The 19,406-nt window shown below is 36.8% G+C and overlaps 1 protein-coding gene across 15 annotated transcripts in view; it reads right to left on the reverse strand.

Annotated features, from left to right (window-relative positions):
• Positions 1-1,791: 1,791 nt before the first annotated feature.
• The window catches only part of DOCK10 (dedicator of cytokinesis 10), a 192,298-nt gene continuing 174,683 nt past the window's right edge, over positions 1,792-19,406 (reverse strand). For 9 of the 15 annotated variants that reach the window (XM_039364894.1, XM_039364888.1, XM_039364901.1 and 6 more), the window contains 11 exons: positions 18,856-18,962; positions 18,549-18,671; positions 16,130-16,243; positions 15,045-15,050; positions 8,451-8,597; positions 7,640-7,850; positions 6,609-6,799; positions 5,452-5,552; positions 4,876-5,014; positions 3,263-3,338; positions 1,792-2,408 (listed from right to left, as the gene is read on the reverse strand). In XM_039364894.1, coding sequence (XP_039220828.1) covers positions 2,341-2,408; positions 3,263-3,338; positions 4,876-5,014; positions 5,452-5,552; positions 6,609-6,799; positions 7,640-7,850; positions 8,451-8,597; positions 15,045-15,050; positions 16,130-16,243; positions 18,549-18,671; positions 18,856-18,962 — 1,283 coding nt within the window. In that variant the 3' untranslated portion in view covers positions 1,792-2,340. The remainder of the gene's footprint in view (positions 2,409-3,262; positions 3,339-4,875; positions 5,015-5,451; positions 5,553-6,608; positions 6,800-7,639; positions 7,851-8,450; positions 8,598-15,044; positions 15,051-16,129; positions 16,244-18,548; positions 18,672-18,855; positions 18,963-19,406) is intronic. The other 6 variants (XM_039364899.1, XM_039364889.1, XM_039364892.1 and 3 more) reach the window with 4 other exon arrangements.

Consider the following 19,406-nt stretch of genomic DNA (forward strand, 5'->3'; position numbering starts at 1 on the left):
CCCCCAGGCTGATTTTTGCTCTATTGCACCAAAGCTTTGTGGGACCAACTTCCAACAGATTCCAAGGGGGAGGGAACTAGGCCCCCTCAGGTGATTTGCAATTCATATGCCCTGACTAAGGAAGCAACAGGAAAAATCCCAAACTTCAGCCCTGAATATCTTGCACTGTTGGGCTCAGATTGGGATTCCTAGAGCTCATTATGTGCAATTTAAAGAAAAATTTAATAGCCTGGCATATTGGACATTACAAACCTGGATGCACTGAATTAAGAGCTAAGGCAGGAAACAATCCTTGAAATTGGGCAGCCAGTGGTCATGTAGTAAGGAAAACCATGGCTGTGAAGAATTTTGGGAGGTATGCAAACCTGACTGGAAGCTAAAGGTGATATCCAACATTTGAAAATGATTGGCACAGAATATTGGACACTATAAATTTCTTTTCCACTTAACAAAATTTTGCCCTGACTTTTAGAACTTTATGGGTGCAAGTTCCCCTTTTGGGAGCCACTAAAGGGATCTTTTTCTGCTGCCTCCATTAATGTCTTATTTTTCTTTTTTTTTTTTTGCTTAACAGTTCAAAAGCTTGTCTACCAAGTCTCCCTGACCAGATCAATTTTAATGTTGTGCCAATAAGTGTGTCATAAATACACACTTAAGGCACAAAGCGGGGGATTGATGAAAGTTAGCCCAGAAGGAAATATTAAAAAGGGCAGAAAAATATATTTTTCCTCAAAAGGACTTTTTAAAACCAAACTTGGCCCCAAATCTATCTCTCTGCCCCAAGCAAGACTTTAGCCCTATACAAATGCAAATGTAAAACCATCAGAAAGTTGGAGCTAGAGCAATCAAGAAGACAAAAGAGAAGATCTGCATACCCCACCCAAACTCTAGGAGTCAGCCCCATCACCTGGGAAGCAGGATATGATAACAGAATTAAACCACAGATATCAAGGCCTAGACAAACACTCAGAAACAGTCTCAAGGTTCATGCCACAGGAACAGAAAACTATTCCAAACAAAAGGCTAGGGGGGGGGTATAAAACCTACTGCCCATGTGCTCAATCTCTCTCTGTGCTCTCTGCCCTTCGCTCTCTTCTTCTCTCCTCTGCACTTTCCTGAAGACCATTTTTCTGCAATAAACTGTAACCTTCTTCCCAAAGCAGTCACCATGTTTGCTTATTTATTCCCGGCTTGGATGAACCAGGATGAAGACTTTACTTCTAACAAGATAAAACAATGCTCTATAACAGCATTAAGCAAATTCATGATGTCACAATGCAAATGGGAAAGGAAAGTGGAATGGTGCTACTCTATATTGTACTATTATCAGTTATCACAAAGGATTTAACATATATATCCCATAAAGAGTGGTAAGAATTAAAAGTGTGTACTGTATTATATGCTGTATTTAAATATATGACGCCATAGTATCTTGTTCCTTCTATTTGGAAAAATTCTGAAGAGGTTTTAAAAAAGGAGAAGGAAAAAAAAGGAGATGGCAGAATGAAAATGAGAGTTAGATTTATGTTGTTGGAAAAGAGTGATTTGGTAGTCTGTACTTTGGCCTTTTACTTCAGAAATGAGATGTTTGAGTCAAGTAAATTGAAATCATTGAACTCACCCATCTCCATTTCAGTTGGTAGAAAATGCACATCTCCTTAGAAAAACATGATTTCAAACACAACACCAGCTATGTGGGAATATCTTGAAGCAATGGTAGTATCAAAAGTAGTGATTAAAATTAAGCACCCACTGCAAGCCCAAATAATTTAGCCAATAACACACACACAATTTTATACACATAAACAAATATTTTAATATAGCCGCATCTTAAATGTTATCCACATTTTAGTCGTGTCAAATATTAACTAAACTTTTTGTAAAAATGACGTATTTTACACATCTTTTATTTACAACTTTAATATACTTAAATGTTATAAAACACCCACTTTTGTCTTTTAAAATATATGTATACAGGTCGTATTAGATTATATTATTATTTATAGCAAACATAAGGTTTGCTGTGAAACTAAATGTTCAATGGATATTTCATTTCGGTCTGTTTACTAAAGACTGGCCCATAATAAAGAAAATCATAGGAAATGTGCAAATATCAAGAAAGGCAATAACACTGAAAAAAATCAAAGCGACTATTTTTCTTAAATTGACACATAAAATGTTCAATAAATAAAAAATAATCATGTAATACAGTTATGGTATCCTCCAGGATTTGCCTACACTGTTTTGCAAAATAGCGCCAAAATTCTCCAGTTCATAATCAAAGGCAGTTACAAAATATCTGCATTTGATGAAAGTGATCCAGGTGCGGCAGTGATTGTTCTACTGATTGCATGGGAATAAGGTGTTTCCACTCCTGGACGCTTTGCAGAATCCTCCTTGTAAGTGATCTTTAAAACAGATGCATACATAAAGAAATAAGTAATCCTGAATAAATAAGTAAACGTGTGGAAAAATTAAGCTCACTCTAAACTATACTTTTAGGAACAAACATGGTCAGCTGTTTTTATCTATCCAGTTAAGTTTGTTTTTGTTTTGTATTTGATACCTTCTTCCAACAGAAGTCCAACTTAAAAAAAAAGACTTCCTTCTTTAGCCTCCAATTTTGTAACATTTCTGTGAGATTATATTTTGACACTTTTATGAAGTAAATACATATATGAATTTAGCTCTGCTGGCAATGAACATCATAAATAAACAGTGTATCACCTATTTACTTGCTACATTTAACATTTAGCTGTAAATGGAAGCCAGATATGGCCATAATAAATAGTTGACACCCACACCAAACATGAATCAAGCAGCTCTTTCTAATGTCTAAACATGAAGCATGAATGTATTTAAACATTTATTTAAACATTTACTCGTGCATAAGTACTGGAGATACATACAGTACATCATGCACATTTACTGATAAGGCCTCAGGAAAAAGTCTACTCCAGGCATGCAACCCACTCCAAGTGCTGAAGAAGAAACATCATGCCTTAAATAGGACTCTTATGAAACTTAAGTGTGTCTATTAAAAATGAACATGGAAATGGACCGTGGAGACAAGAATGCCTGGCATATCATTACAGTTCTCCCTGACCCTGTATTATATTTCATGCTTCCCAAAAGAATGACTAATGCCCATTTTTCTGCTAAGCATCACCAGTGAGATGCATCCTTATTAAATGTTAAAAGAGCAGTCAGTGAGAATACATGACAGTAAAGGAACAGAGAGCAAAAAGAAAAACAAACATACCACTTTTGGCTATGGTATTGAGGGAAATGTTAGACAGTGAAGCAGAAAAGTTGTATAAGCACTGACCATGACAGAGCTGCCAGAAAAACAGAAAGAAAATGCCACAGTCAGTGGATGCAGAAACACAATAGTAATGCAAAACACATAGGACTTCAATGCCTGTATGTAAAACACCATTAAGGACATGGTGACACAATCTGTGTTGATGTCGTAAAAACACAACAGGGAACTGGCATGGCTCTGGAGGTGACTAACTATGGAGGGCTGTAATCACAGAAACCTTGAACTGTCTTCTCCAAATTGAATGCAGTATGAGGCAGTTACTTGTCAGAAGTTATAGAAAGTCCATCAGGCCTGCTGGGATGCTTCTTGAGAACATTGACAAATAATGATAAATGATACGATAATACTGTTTTTTAATGGTTTATATAGATATAGAGGTGTGAAACATGATGTGGTATAACCCAAAGCAACAATAACAATTACAACATCAACAAAACAAACCTGTGAAATTATTCATAGGATTGATAAAGAAACAGTAAGGCCCTAATTGATTAACTTATGTAAGTACTAAGATATAAGCCTGCAAATATTATTCATCTAGTCCTGTTCCCGATATGGGATCTTCTCCCCAAGCAATCTTGAATCTATAACAGGATCTCCTGATAGTGAGTTCTCAATTTTTTCACAGGCTAAGGTTCATCCTATAATCCATGTGCTTTTGGCCTATATGATTGGGAAGGAGAAAAGCTAGTGCCCTTGATATGCCAGGATAGAATAACTGTGGTGTCTGCTCAAATGGTAAAGAATCAAGGAAACCTCTTCTACTTTGCTCTTGACATTGTATTTCCCTTCACCTGAATTTATTACCTCTCCCTGTGTGGGTACATGGTGTCATATGTAGCCTTTGACAGAAGAAAATGGAAGTTTAACTGCAAGTTTTCTTGTACACTATGACTTATTCTTACTTCTAGATATAATAACAGACCAGCATCCAATTTGATGTTATTATGCGTACATAGATTCCAATGTAACCTGCTTCTACTTTTCACATAATTTGTGGTCAAAGATCAAAATGTATTCAATAGCATTTCAAATCCCAATATGTCCCTATATTGTTAAGCCCTTCATGGAATGATTGGCCTAAAAAGAGTTACTGTATGTTTTTCTAAATAATATCAACTTAAAAATACCAAATAGGTAAATATTTGTCAGAATTTGCGTAAGTAAGTAAGTAAGGAAGGAAGTAAGGAAGGAAGTAAGGAAGGAAGGAAGGAAGGAAGGAAGGAAGGAAGGAAGGAAGGAAAGGTTAACCTCTATAGAATTATTAGAATTAGAATTAGTCAGCATAATAGATTTTTTTTCCCCTCTGATTAATGTTACTCTTAAATGATAGAAATCGGAACTGGAGGAAATAAATATTGATTAGCAGCTGAATGAAGGTGAAATAGATAGGAATATTTGAAATGAGAATATCCTTTAGACCAAGAAAAGAAGTTTGGAAATTAGTAGGTTTTCCCAAGGTGGCTCCCCAATTAGGATTTAGGCATACTTATGTGACAACCCTAATGTCTTTGGAGTTGAAAACAAAATATTGAAAAAGAATGGCTAACCTGTTCATTCATAATCTCTGAGAGCTCACTGAGCATGTTCCTGTAATGAGATTTCATTTCTTCCTGATATTCCAGCTGATCCTCCTTAATAAGGCGTTCATTAACTTCAAGAGCTTGTCCACATGCTTCTGCAAATTGTCTGCATAGCACAAAAGATCTCATATCTTTAATGTCAAGGCAATGTGTTATTGTTTCAAATATAAAATAACATTTTGATTTCATTATGGATTAAAATGGTGTAGTCATAAGGGACAAAACTCAGCAGCACTTTTTTGTGCGGCTGCTGATAAAAACAGGATCGCCAACATGATCACCAACGTCCAATAATGGATATAGCACAAGTAAAAGAAGAAGTCATAAGAGACACAGAAAGATAGTCTAGACTTTTTGAAGAATTCTGGATTTGACACCTGATGTTTTGTTAGGCCAAACAAGGCCAGTTATACTTGTGTTTATCTCTATCTACAGGATCTCTATAACTGTTTTATCTCTATACCTCTCCCTCCCTCTCTTTCTCTCTCTCCCTCCCTCCCTCCCTACCTCCCTCTCATCTATCTAATCTATTGTAAAACTTACCTGAAGATTTCTTTCAGAAGTTTAACTTGGTTATCTGGGTACTTCTTAGCATTGGTTTCTTCAAGAAATGCTCGAGCATAAGCCATTGGTCCTGCATTTACCTGCAAGTCAAAGTGTGCTATGTTATACTGAGGGCTGAGGGTCAGTGCTGGCAAAGGCAGATTAAAACAATTTTTCTTCTATCACCACCTGAAGTCCTGATCTTGTTCACCAACTTCTGATGAGTTTTCTAAATTGCAGATACATTAGGGAAAGGAAACATTTGCAGAATATATATATAAATGGGTGGCTTGCTAGCACACCTTTAGTGTTTACCAGAATCTTTCCAAGATTGGGTGGTCAAAATGTATGGCACCAATATTAAGGAACCGATTTTATTCTTTAAAACAACTTTAATAAATACCCTAAACTGGGGCCCAACCCTCAAAATGCTGTAAAAATAATATGGCTCTCAAACTATGGGATGTAACTAAAGGGTAGCCAACTTAAGTTCACTGCATCGAAGTATTATCACACTAAAAGCACAATAGATACAATAAAAAAATGAAAAATTGTAATATACTAAATTGCAGTTATCAAAATAAAAGTTAAATTGAAATGAAGCTAGATAACTCTTAGTCTAATAACACTGCCTTTAGTTTATTCTTCTGACTCTCATACTATTTTATTAGTATTTGTCTTCACTTTTCCTCTAAGATACACTTCCCACTGCTTCACTGAAGAAGTGACACCAGAAAGGAAGCTCTTTTTTTGATGCTGATTCTCTCATGATGATATACGACCTGTAGCAGATATCAAAAACTTATTCTCGGAGGAAAGGAATGCAGTGGGGGTACATCCTAAGGCAGAAGCAGAAATCTTTCTGGCAGAGGGATAATGATGCGCTAATCAGTACCTTCATTTTACCCTTTGACAGACCTAGCAGGAGGTATTAGGAATTGGGGATTAAATCTCAGATTTAATGGCTATCATCTATGGGTTTTTTTAACATTGAAATTACTTAATTACTTAAATTAATTAATGTTATAATGCTGTTTTGAACTTCCAGTCGAGTTATAACGACAGAAAGAGACAAACAGAGAAAGATTCTGTTTCCGATTATAAAATCCTAAATATCAAATCTTTTAAACCTGGGAAAAGGGCTGAACTATATTTACCTTGACACTGACACTTCCTTGTAGCTTGAGCTGGAGTCGAATCATATCTACCTCTTCCATTGTGCAAAGCTGTTTGAGTTCTGAAATTTTTTTGGACATCTCATCAATAGCTACTTCGATGGGGTTCAGTTCTGTGCTGCTCTGATTTACGACTTGTATCCTTTTCTTCACGTATGGAAATAAATGGCTAGCTGCACTCAAAGACAAGATAAATACATCTAAGAAAATTTATTTAATATAATGTAATATATTCATAATTTTAAAAAGCCATAATTCATACAATAAGTCCATGAATAGTTCCATTTGCTCATTCTACTATATTTGTGTATGTGTGTTTGCATGTGTATAGGTGTATATTTATAGTTTTCTAAAATACTCCATAAAAGGATTACTTGCTTGCATTTATCAAATTCCAGAATAGGTGTAAGAATATCATATTCATATTTTGAAACATAGCCATTGGCAATTCAATAACAATCCATTAAATAATTAGCAATGTGCTACAAAATATTTTGAACTATTTTTGTAAATAATAAATAACTAATTGCTGTGCTGAGTCACTTAGACTGAGAAAGGTGGCTTTACTTTATAATAATAATTTCCGCCCCTTCACTTTTTTTGTGCCCCTACAGGTCAGCACTGATTACTGTTGACTACCTGAGCTAGTCCCTGGAGTTTCCTTAGCTAGATTTTTAAAAATAGTTTGTTATTCCCTTCTACCTATGACTGAGAGGGGGAGACAGGTCCAAGGTCACTGAGCTAGTTTTGTGCCTGAGGCAAGACCAGAACTCAGTCTTATGCCTTAACCATTACACCAAACTGTTTCGCTCTCTCTTTCTCTTTGTGGCCTTTAGCACTTTGAAATCATGACACTGAAACGAAACAGTGCAATTTAGATCATTGGTTTTTGGGGAGGGAGTGGTTATCCAATGGTCTCCTGTGGATTTTCAGAAGGTCCAGAGGCCGAGAATGGCCCACCATCCCTGAGAAATTGCCCAGCCAAGCTGTGAAGAAGAATGCAGTGTCCATACTTGTCAAAATTGTCCGTCTTTTGCATTGCTCTTCTACGCCCCCATGCTTCTTTCCTGACAAAGTGAACGGCGTTTCAAACACAAAGTGGTTGATATTGTGATGCATTTCAAAGTCAGTCTTACGTTCTCCGGCTTCTTTCTCTTCAAAGAAGGGTGTGACATAGGTTACTTGGATATATGCATATTTAGGATCTAGGTCTTTCGGGTTAACCTATACAAACAAAAGGGAAGACAATGCAGCAGTTAGAGACAGCAAAAGGACAAAGGAAAAAAAAAGCTAGACTCTTGCTTTTTATTACAGAAAGACTGTTTAGACATTGTAAAAGATAATATATTCATAGATTTCTTTGGTTTCAGATATTTTTGAGCATAAAAGGAGCAGAACCCTTTTCTTAGACGAACAAAAAAGATTTCTAAGAAAGCCTTTGCTGCTGGCAGTTCCATAACAAATTTCAGGACCTGCCACTTTTAGTCAATTAATAACAGAGTAATTAATGTACATAATTTTACAAATCACAGCATGTAACAAATGTTTATATTACTATCAATGGCATTATAATTTTTCTGATCAGAGAGATGAAATATACATAATTACATGGCTACAGCAGTGGTTATGCCTTGCCAGATCCATAATTCCTCTTCATTGGTTCCAAGTCATTTGTGCTTTGAGCTTAACTGAACTTATGCAGTGAGCATGGCTCATTGTGAAAAAAAAATGTTTCATTTATTTTAAGTGTGTCTGGACAATGAACTCTGTAATAGGATAAATGCTTTTTTTTTTAATAATTTCTGTGGACATTTCCCATCATACCTTATTGGAATCTTGGATTATCTTCACATTGTCTGCTCCAAACTTGTCAGCATAAAGTTTCATCAATCGCTGAGAGATCTCAGATAGGCCTGTTAATTTGGGCTCTTTGTAAATATATTCCTTACCCTCTTCCTCTTCAAAAAAGCCCTGATTAAAAGATAAATCATAACAATTACAGTAAACTGAGTATGATTAAAACCACTTTAAGAACATACTGTGGATGAAAAATATAAGGTACTCAACTGCTAAGTATAACAAATTAATTTTTTTGAATGCTGCAGCTTATGCATGATGAAGAAATGGAATGCATTTAAAACCAAACTTCTACATTTGCACAGGATGAATATCAACTTTTACTAATAGGGGAAAAAAGCCTGTGTGAAATGTGACTGAAAACATCCTTGGAGTTTTATATTAGGTACACCCATATTTTGCAGCAAGTGTGCCACCATGTGGTAGAATTCAGTAAGGATAATGAAAATTATTGGAACTAAATATTAGTTTCTTTCTTTCTTTCTTTCTTTCTTTCTTTCTTTCTTTCTTTCTTTCTTTCTTTCTTTCTTTCTTTCTTTCTTTCTTTCTTTCTTTCTTTCTTTCTTTCTAAAAACACAACTGCAGTCAAAACTACCGTTGTATGTATGTAGGGAAGGGGACAATTCTGCAATTAAAATAATATACTAGCTTTTGAAGCCATGTATTACTTGTTAATTGATTCTGGGGAACTAAACTGATTTATTTTTATTAGGCAGAAAACTGTGTTCTCATTGAAGAGAGCTGCTTGCTTCTGAAAAAATTACACACAACTGGTTTGTTAGTCAGCTATGCCCATAGGGAGTACTAATTCTTTCTGAGTTATAGCTTTTAGCATTGTGCCTTTTTATAATAGCAAGCTGCATAGTAGTTCCAATCTATAAATACACCACTCATATGAACTATTCATTGTATGAACTATTGATGCAGAACTTTATAAAATTTTGTTGTATATGCAGATTTTGGCTATGCTTCATGTACACATATACATCCTTTCATATTCATATCACCATGGATGTCGTTCTGAGCTTATATAATAGAGAAATGCTATCAAAGAATCCCTAGATAGTCTCAAAACAATTTAAATAAGCGAGAAATGTTTCTGATAGAGGACATACTAGAATTCTTACTCCCTTTTTGCATTTGGGAAATGACAACTAAATTAGAATACATAGTTTTCATATTTAACTATACACATGGGGTGTTATTTACCTGGTTTAGTCTAGTTAATCAAATTAGTTGTCAGTGCTGCTGTTGTTATTTTTATTAAAACCGGGAAAGTAATGTTTTTATTTATTTTGCATGACTTGCTCTAGAACTCTGGGATGCCTTTCCTGGGATGCATGTTCAGGGATGGGGCTTCCATAGGAAGGGACATTAACTGAAGAGAAGCCTAGTTCCAGGCCACTGAACTGTCAGCCCTCACCAACTCTATTGAGGACATTCCAGGCTGCGTGGGAAGAGAATGATGGTGAGAGGTGATGCTTATCTGCTGTTGCACTGGGACGGTGCCAGCCATACTAAAGTTTTTGAGTATTTGTCACAGAACACTTGATCACATTTCTGCATTCAGAGGCCCCAGATTCATTTATTCACAAATGACAAACAATGGTCTATACAGCAGTCACTTTCCAATTGTATTTTTGTAAAAAAAAAAGCCCTCCACCCCTTTTGTGTGTGCAAGTCAGTCTTGAAGTTTTCTTGGCAAGATTTCAGAAATGGTTTGCCACTGCCGCCTTCCTAGGGCTGCAAGAGTGACTGGCTGACCCAAGGTCACCCAGATATCTAAAGGCAAAACTAGAACTCATAGCTTCCCAGTTTCTGGGAGACTGATGCCTTAACCACTACACCAAACTGTTTCTCTTGCTCATTCTCTTTGTGACCCTTAGTACTTTGAAGTCATGATGCTGAACCTGTAACTCCCTATGAAACAACATTTAACAACAACAACAATAATAATAAAGTTGGAAGAGACATTGGAGGTCATCTAATCCAACCTCCTGCTCAGGCAGGAAACCCTATACCATGACACAGAGAACCTAGTTCTGAAATACCTTGCCAAGGGATGTTTACTAGGTCCATCTGTAATAATCTTTTTAGCACTATTGATTTTATTCAAATACGTAGATAACAAACTACAAATATATCCTTAGAATATTCCTGTACTTGGAAGATCATTTTCATTGATTCTTCTTTTACTCAATAGTTCTCTCAAAATGCATACAGAAAACTGAGGAAAGTCCTAAAATAACATGAAAAAGGGAGACTACTGAAGATTGCTTCCCCTTCCTGTCTGCAACTGAAGCTTCTTTTGAATATGTGAAAAAAAATCTAGATTCAAGTCAATATATGCAAAATTAGGAGATTGAGGAATATTAATTTAACTTCATGGTAATAGAGGAGGAGAATACAATATTTTCAGTTTCGCCAATATGGTCCCTATTTAATAACAAAATCTGATACCTTAAAAATTCAGATCATTATCCCTGTATTGTCAAAATCAAAGTCAATTTAAAATTGCACTACTACTACTACTACTACTACTACTACTGCTACTGCTGCTGCTGCTGCTGCTGCTGCTGCTACTACTACTAAAGTTGGAAGGGACCTGGGAGGTCATCTAGTCCAACCCCCTGCTCAGGCAGGAATCCCTACACCATTTTGGATAGATGGCTGTCCAATCTCTTCTTAAAAACTTCCAGTGTTGGAGCATTCACTGCTTCTGGAGGCAGGTTGTTCCACTGGTTAATTGTTCTAACTGTCATAAAGTTTCTCCTTAGTTCTAGGTTGCTTCTCTCCTTGATTAGTTTCCATCCGTTGCTTCTTGTCCTACCCTCAGGCACTTTAGAGAATAGCTTGACTCCCTCTTCTTTGTGGCAGCCCCTGAGATATTGGAACACTGCTATCATGTCCCCCCTTGTCCTTCTCTTCATTAAACTAGACATACCCAATTCCAGCAACCGTTCCTTATATGTTTTAGCCTCCAGTCCCCTAATCATCTTTGTTGCTCTTGTATTGAAAATGAATGCTGCATAATAACTGTGTTCTTCCTATAAGCTCATTTTAGTTTATCAGAAAGAATCTGATGTTTATATAATCTCAATTTGTTTTCATTATTCTTTTCATCATAAAACAATTCATGTTTTCTGGCAAGACATTTTGAGGTAGCTTTAAAAAACAGGAGCTTTGTGAAACTATACAATGTTCACAACATCCTTAGGCTTACATAATTGTATTACTTTCGCTTAATTTGAGATAGTCCTTACTTCATGAAATTTAACATAGTTTCTTTGAGAATCCTTGTAATTCTCATTTACATTTTTGCATTTCAGCAGTATTTTAATGAACCATGAAATTGCAGTCCTCTATGCACTTTTCATTGAACTATTTTCCTTTGGAAACGATTAGTTTCATATAAAGGCAAATGCTGCTCACGTGTGCCTAAATATTAAATAAGTCACATAATGCCAGTTCTGCATCTTTATGTAAAATATTCCACGACGAAATGTTGTGAAATATATTTGCTCCTTATAAGGTACAGTGAGTGATAAATTATCAACCATATGCTTAGAGCTAGTAAAATGCCTGCAGATTGTTAAAAAGGTTTAGCTCCCTTGGTTGTTTTTTAGTACAAGGTGAAGTTACTTACAATACACTCTGATTCAATTATCTGGGACAGTGCTGTCAAACTCAAATTGTCACAGGAAGGTGCTGAACAAAACTATTTTGTTAGTCTGGTGTCTGCACACATTAAGTAAAAAATGAATACAATGAAGAGTATCCTGGAACAATGCTAAAATAAATGGATTCAGTAAAATCTTTACTAAAGTCTGAGTTTCTTGTGAAATACCACTTTATAATATGTTGATAAGACTACACTTGGAATACTGCATCCAGTTTTGGTCACCACGAAAATAAGATATTGAGACTCTAGAATAGGCATGTCAAATTCGGGATGTCACATGATGTTGCACGATGTATTGCAACTTTTTCCCCATTCACATGATGCATCTGGCCTGTGGGCTGGCAGTTTGACATGCCTGCTCTAGAAAGAGTGCAGAGAAGAGCAACAAAGATGATTAGGGGACTGGAGGTTAAAACATGAAGAACGGTTGCAGGAATTGGGTATGTGTTGTCTAACGTAGAGAAGAACTGAGGTGACATGATAGCTGCATTCCAATGCCACAAAGAAAAAGCATTCAACCTATTCTCCAAAGCACCTGAATGCAAGACTACAAGCAATGGATAGAAACCTATCAAGGAGAGAACCAATCTAGAAATAAGGAGAAATCTGCTGACGGTGAGAACAATTAATCAGTGGAATGGCTTGCCTCCAGTAAGTTGTGAATGCTCCATCACTGAAAATTTTTAAGAAGAAATTGGACAACTATTTGTCTGAAATAGTATAAGGTCCCTTGCTTGAGTAGGATGTTGGACTAGAAGACTTCCAAAATCCCTTCCAACTCTGTCTTCTGATCATTTAGCTGGCAGTGCTTTTTATTATTGGAATCATTATTTGGTTGTATTACTGGATTTATATATAATACTTTTCAAAATAATATCAAGGATAATGTAGGAACATATATTACTTTAAGCTCTTCTCTCTACTGTTAAACAAGAAGATCTTTGTTTCCTTTGGTTTTTTCTCTCTCTTTTACCTCCCTTCTGTCTACTTGCCTGGCTCCCTCCCTCCCCTCCCTTTTCTCCCATACTTTGCCTAGCAGAGAGTCTCACAGTGTGGCAGAGCTGATCTTCTTCTTTGAACTTCCTCCTCCATCCCTCTCTCAGGCAGGCCCACTTCCGGCCCATCTTCCCTGATCAAGTCCCTCCTTCTTCAAGCCTCTATACTAAGGGAAGGACGGCTGTGGGAGCCTAGTGCTGCCTCTGAAGCAGCACCTGCCATGGCACGGAAGAGGGAGTGAGGCTTCCTGAACAGTCGGGCTACTTGTAGAGCCTAGAAACCAGCTGGATCAGGTTGAGGTGAGTCACCAGGACACCTCTACCTGGAAGTTTGTGCATCTATATGATGCTCAGCACTCTGATCTGAGTTGTTACAAAATATTGCCGTGGATGTAGAAAATCTATTTATCTTCAGAATCAATCTAATTTATAAAGCCACCCATCTATGAAAGTAACTCTGAGCAGCAAACAAAATTAGAAACCATCAACAATGATAAAACATAACAGATCAAGCCTGCCTCATTTTAAATTGCAAAAAAACAGCCTCTCTACACATCCATGTCAAAGTTCCAGAAATTCCAGCCTGGCCCCAGAGTCTGAGAGAAGAGGCAGTTCTTCATGGTCTTCTGAGAAATTCATAAGGCTGGGGCTCTATCTCTGAAAGGGCAGAGTTAATATGGCAGGTGCCATGAAGATACACTTTCTAGGAGCCACCAAGTAAACATTGTCTCATGGCGGGACATGAGGTACAAATTTGAAGCTCCTGCCTTAGTATAAAAATTATGAGTTCTTTTAGATCATGATCAACTCTTAATACATTTTATTGCAATACACATATCAAGGAAAAAATAAAGATACTAATTGAACAAAGGGTGTCAACACACTCAAGCTGATTTCAAAGTAACAGGATTTTTAGGTAAATCACTATAGCCAATTAATAAAGTAAAATCTTTCATTTCTGAAGAAAGATAATATACTAAAGTGTGTTGGGAGAGCTACTGGTGCACATAGGGGTGCCCACAATGACTAGGCTGTCTACCTATGAATGAATAGATGTTCATATTTAGTTGCAGGGAAATCAAAGTTAGTTTAATGTATTGTCATTCTGTTTGTTTTCCACAACTTGATGCTCGCCAGTCTGTGTGGCCCAACCACCTGAAAGGCTTCATATTGATGAAAGCTACATGACAAAGGTTTGCATTTTTTTTGAGTAACCTGATATGTACACCCCAAAGTAATAAACCAAGGGCAAAACTATCAGGCATGTGTGAAAAGGTAATATACTTTTACTGTAACTGAGAGCAAGTACTGTATAATGTAGCACAGGAGTTCCTACATTTTTTGCCATTGCACCTGCCTGTGTAGTCTTAATGTACAGATCTTCCCTGAAAAATCCAAACACCAAAATGGAGACAAATGAGCAATTAAAACAATACAATTAAATTTTGGGAAAGGTGAATGTGTTGTAACAATGTACAACTAAAAGTCTCTTCACACCTCCCATGCACTTTGCCAAGGGAGGTGCACCTTGCAGTTTGGGAAACCTTGCTTGTTCTGCCAGGACACAGGCAGCAAGGCTGTTTGCAGTGGGCATTTCAGATAAGAAACACATAGCTGAACCTGCTTCCATTAGAATGGGAACAGATTTAAGCCTCAAGTACATGAACGCCACAGGAACAGATACATCTTTATAATTCAAGGAAGCAGAACAAAAGCATTATTTGCTAGATACAGCACAGTATATAAATGAGTGAAAGCAATGTTATTTCATCGCTTATAGTGAATATTAAAAAGTGCTAGAAATCAAGGTTAACCAAGATCATACAAGTAGGATGATGTAGGAAGAATTAAACAAAACAGCATGCAAAAGAATAGATAACTTACCACAGCCTTGAATAAGTTCAAAAGAGGAAAAGAGCAGATTTCTGCATTAAAACCTAATTGGCAGACAACATTATTCAGAACTAATTTCACATATATCTTTTTTAAAAAGAGAGAAAGTTTCCCTGGAAAGTTCATCCTCAAAGAACATGCTTGTTGTCCCATCTGATGTCTTGTGGAAGCAAGCATGTACACATACTATAACCAAAATAAGTAGGCAGAAATATGGAATAGTGTGCAAGCCTTCTACAATGCACTACAAGAATCAGAAGCCAACTAGAAAGCAAAGCTAGAATGTCTACACAAACTAATATCTAATAAAGATTATGGATTTCAAATCAATTAGGAGAAAAAATGTCTTCAATTATTTTGCAGCTTTTTTCAAGGATGATTTTGGATACCATCATATATTTTATATTTGCACTGCCTTATCTTCATTTTCCTTTTATTTGTTTAATAATCAATATGACAAGCTGTTATAACGAAGATCTCCTTCTGATCTCTGCTTTAAGGAAAAATGCATTTGTCTGTGAGCTGCCCAAGCCATAGTATATAATAATATTGGCAATATAAATCTTTTAAACTTGTATTATGGGATATCAGCTGAGATAACCTCCTCTGTGTCTTACTATCAAACCTTTTGCAGAAGATCAAAATATACTAATCATAAATATAAACTGTTATCTAAAACTGTGGCTAATTGGGATGGTGGTGGTAATTCTTTGTCATAATATAATCTTAGGTCTTGATCTAGTGCATATTTATTTAGACATGGGACATTCAATGGGACATTGCCAAATCAGAAATTAAAAGCTTAACCTAAATGTGAGGAAACCTCTAAAGCTATTCTTACAGCTCATTGCCACTAATAATATTTTGCTTCTACTTTTATGTGACTCTAAATTTACATTTTGCTCCATGAATATTACTATAGATAAATATTCAATATTGAAAGCATACCAAGTCAACTAGTCCAATCCCTATGATATTCACCTGGGGAATGTGTTTTTTACTGCAGTCTCTCTAAAAGGAGAATTCATTGGCAAATGTGTAGTTTAGCTGAAAGTTCACCCACAGTAGTCACTTACTTGGCCATAAAATGCCACACGGTAGTATCGTCCAAATAAGCGCTTTTCAGAATTCACAACTTCTGCGACTTTCAGATAGGATCTATGGATGTCATAGTACAATTCTGACAGCCTCTGAAGTAATAGAATGAGAGTACATTTTAAAGTAAAAAACCGTGGTATTCAAACCAATTCATGTAACCAACTTATTCTCAACAATGCTACTAGCTTTCGAGTCAACTGATTAAAGGGAACTTTCCAAATGTAACATGCATATATGATTACCTTAAGAGTATCAGTTTCCATTTGTATTATTTTGCTATTTTTTCTCAGTGATTTTTCTATCTTTTCTCATATTACAAAATATTTGTTAAAGAGGGCAGAATAAATATGGAATGATTTTATTGATAGTGCTAAGTGTCGTCCATCTGGAACTATCTAGGAGGCATGTGTTCAAACACATTTATAATTAAAATATGAATTATATGTAGTGGAGCTGGGATGAGAATGGGGCCAGTTGAGAGGCTTTGCAGGAGCCCTGTCGATTTGGCAGGAAGATGAGGAGCTCCGGCAGCTGCCGTGGGTCTGGCGGCATGGCGTGGCTCACAGGAGGGAAGAAAAAGGAGGAGGAAGCAGATAGAAGGGAGGAAGAGAGAAGGTTTGGTGGAGCTTGCCATTCTGAGCCAGCTGATTGAAGAGACAGTAAGAAGCTGGGGTTTTCGCATTTGCTTTTTTGCAAGCCGGACGAGAGAGGGAGGGATTGAAAGAGTGAGAATAGTTGCTGGAACTGTTTGCTTGAAGCAGGTTAGGCAGGGGGGGATAGAGGGTGAGAGTAGTTTCTGGAGCCGTTTGCTGGAAGCAGGCTAGGCACAGAGAGAGAGAGAGAGAGAGAGAGAGAGAGAGAGAGAGAGAGAGAGAGAGAGAGAGAGAGAGAGGAAGTAGCTTGCCGGAGCTGTTTGCTTGAAGCAGGCCAGGCAGGGGGAGAGTGGCTGGTTGGAGCTGTTTGCTTGAAGCAGGCCAGGGAGAGAGAAAGAAAGAGAGAGAGAGAGAGAGAGAGAGAGAGAGAGAGAGAGAGAGAGAGAGAGAGAGAGACTGAGGCATGGGGAAAGGTGAAGTTTTATTGTTTCTTTCTCCTTCGTTGTGGGCAGGCCATACGAAGAGAGGGAGAGAGGGTAGTTTGGGAAGTTTTAATTCCTTTCCCTCGTTGGAATAAGTTAGGCAGAGGGAGAGTTAGGGAAGAGTTTGACATATGTCTTTTAGTGGGAGTAAGGGTTTTTTTCTTTATAGGATCAGCTGGGGGAGATAAAAAGGGATTACATGGAGTGAGGTCAGAGAGGGGCAAGGAGAGCGGACAAGGGAGGCCTCTGCCAGTGCCAGAGATTGGTTGCCATCATTTTAGGCAAGTTATTGTCATCAAAGATGAATTAATATTGTCCTGGGCAAGTTGTTGCCACCAGAGGCTGTCTGCCATTGTTTTAGGCAAGTTGCTGTCACCAGAGATTGACCCCCACCATTCTGGGCAAGTTGTTGCCATCAGAAACTGATCACCATTGTTTTAGGCAAGTTGCTGCCACCAGAGGCTGATTAACAACATTCTGGGCAATAGAGATTGACTACCATCGTCCCTGTAAATTCTTATTGCCCGAGATCAACCACCATCATCCCATGTGAGTCACCGCAGAGAGAGAGCGACCATCACTGCCCCATGTGCGTGGCTGCCGATGGTGACTGAATACCATAGTGTTACGTGCCCTGTTAGGCAGAGGCGCCAATGTGAGAGACCTCTTTGGGCTGGTGCCACTTGGAGGAGAGATCAGGAGGGCCCGGACTTAAGCGGTCCCTATGGGAGTGGCACTACATATATATAATCATATATAAAGAGCTATTTAGTCTAGTGATTAAAACACTAGCCTGGAAAGCAGAAAACCATGAGTTCAAGTCCTGCCTTAACCAGGAAAGCAGCTGGATGACCTTTGACCAGTCATTCTCTCTCAGCCCAGTTCACCTCACAGGGTTGTTCTTGTGAGGAAAATAGAAGGAGGAAGGTGCGCTGGATATGTTATATACCTTGAGTTATTTGTGAAAATAATAAAGGTGGGATATAAAGTAAATAAATAAATGAATAAATAATTAGAGATGGCAAATCAAATTTGCATTTTTCATCTACAGTATATGGAAGTGAGATCACATTTTCCTACTTGACCTGCGTGTTCTAAAGAGAAAAGCTGCATAAATAACTGTAAATTGTGTTTTTCAAAATATTAATTAGAGTATCTAATACTCCTTTTTCATGCAACAACATATATAGAAATCTATCTTTTCATAATGCAGTCTCATATTAAAAAGGTACACATGAACAACACAATCAGCACTTTTTATTTTGTTGAGCAAGTCAGTTTAGTTGTAGACTATGTATACACAGTATAAAAAGATTTCTTACTTTGAAATCTCTTTGTTTCTCAAATACTGCAATAACTGGCTTGTTTACTTCAGCAATGAGTTCGTATCTTTCACATTTCCAGAGATAGTCAACACATAATTCCAGCTGTTTCACAAGGATGTCCTGCAAGTTAAGAAGGAACATCAGGTCTGTGATGCAAAATAAGATTTTTTTTTTGCAATTTCAATGTCTTAAAAAAGAAATAAAGATAATTATGATTCTAATTATGCTCCGCTGGAAATAGGACTCACTGAAAACTATGAAGAAAACATACCTAAGGTCAATTAAAAAGAATAACATTGCTAACCTCATTGTATGGTGTATCTTGCATTCCAGAGTCTTCTTTCATTGCTCCTTCTTCTTTAATATTTGGTGTAATATTGAGAAAAGCTGGCCATCCCATAGAAAACAAGCCTTTTCAAACAAGAGAAAAAGTCTTATCAATGTTTCAGTAACAATTATTTAAATAATTGTAGTAAAAAATACAAAGACATTACATATAATAGCTTATTACAAATACTATCAATATTATTAAGTCTCTTGTAAACACCATAGTTTATAGCTAGGTAGTTATAATTTGGTAATTTTGGCAAAAAAATCTTCTTATCCGAAGGCATTCTTTGAGAAACTCCCAATGAGACCCAAAAGGATAAGGATGTGTTAAAATATTTATGATTCTGAAATGTATAGTGTTCTCAGAGTTCTTATAAAGTTTTTTTATAAATATCTGTCAATAGGATAAAGGATATATAAATATGGAATACATTAAGTTAAGTCTGGTTACACATATTAAAATATGTATTGATACTGATTTACATGAAGCCACAATTTTTCAAAACTTGGTCCCAATATGATTTA

The sequence above is a fragment of the Crotalus tigris genome, unplaced genomic scaffold (assembly GCF_016545835.1).
Source record: "Crotalus tigris isolate CLP2741 ecotype Arizona unplaced genomic scaffold, ASM1654583v1 scf7180000019924.707973, whole genome shotgun sequence".
Classification (NCBI taxonomy): domain Eukaryota; kingdom Metazoa; phylum Chordata; class Lepidosauria; order Squamata; family Viperidae; genus Crotalus; species Crotalus tigris.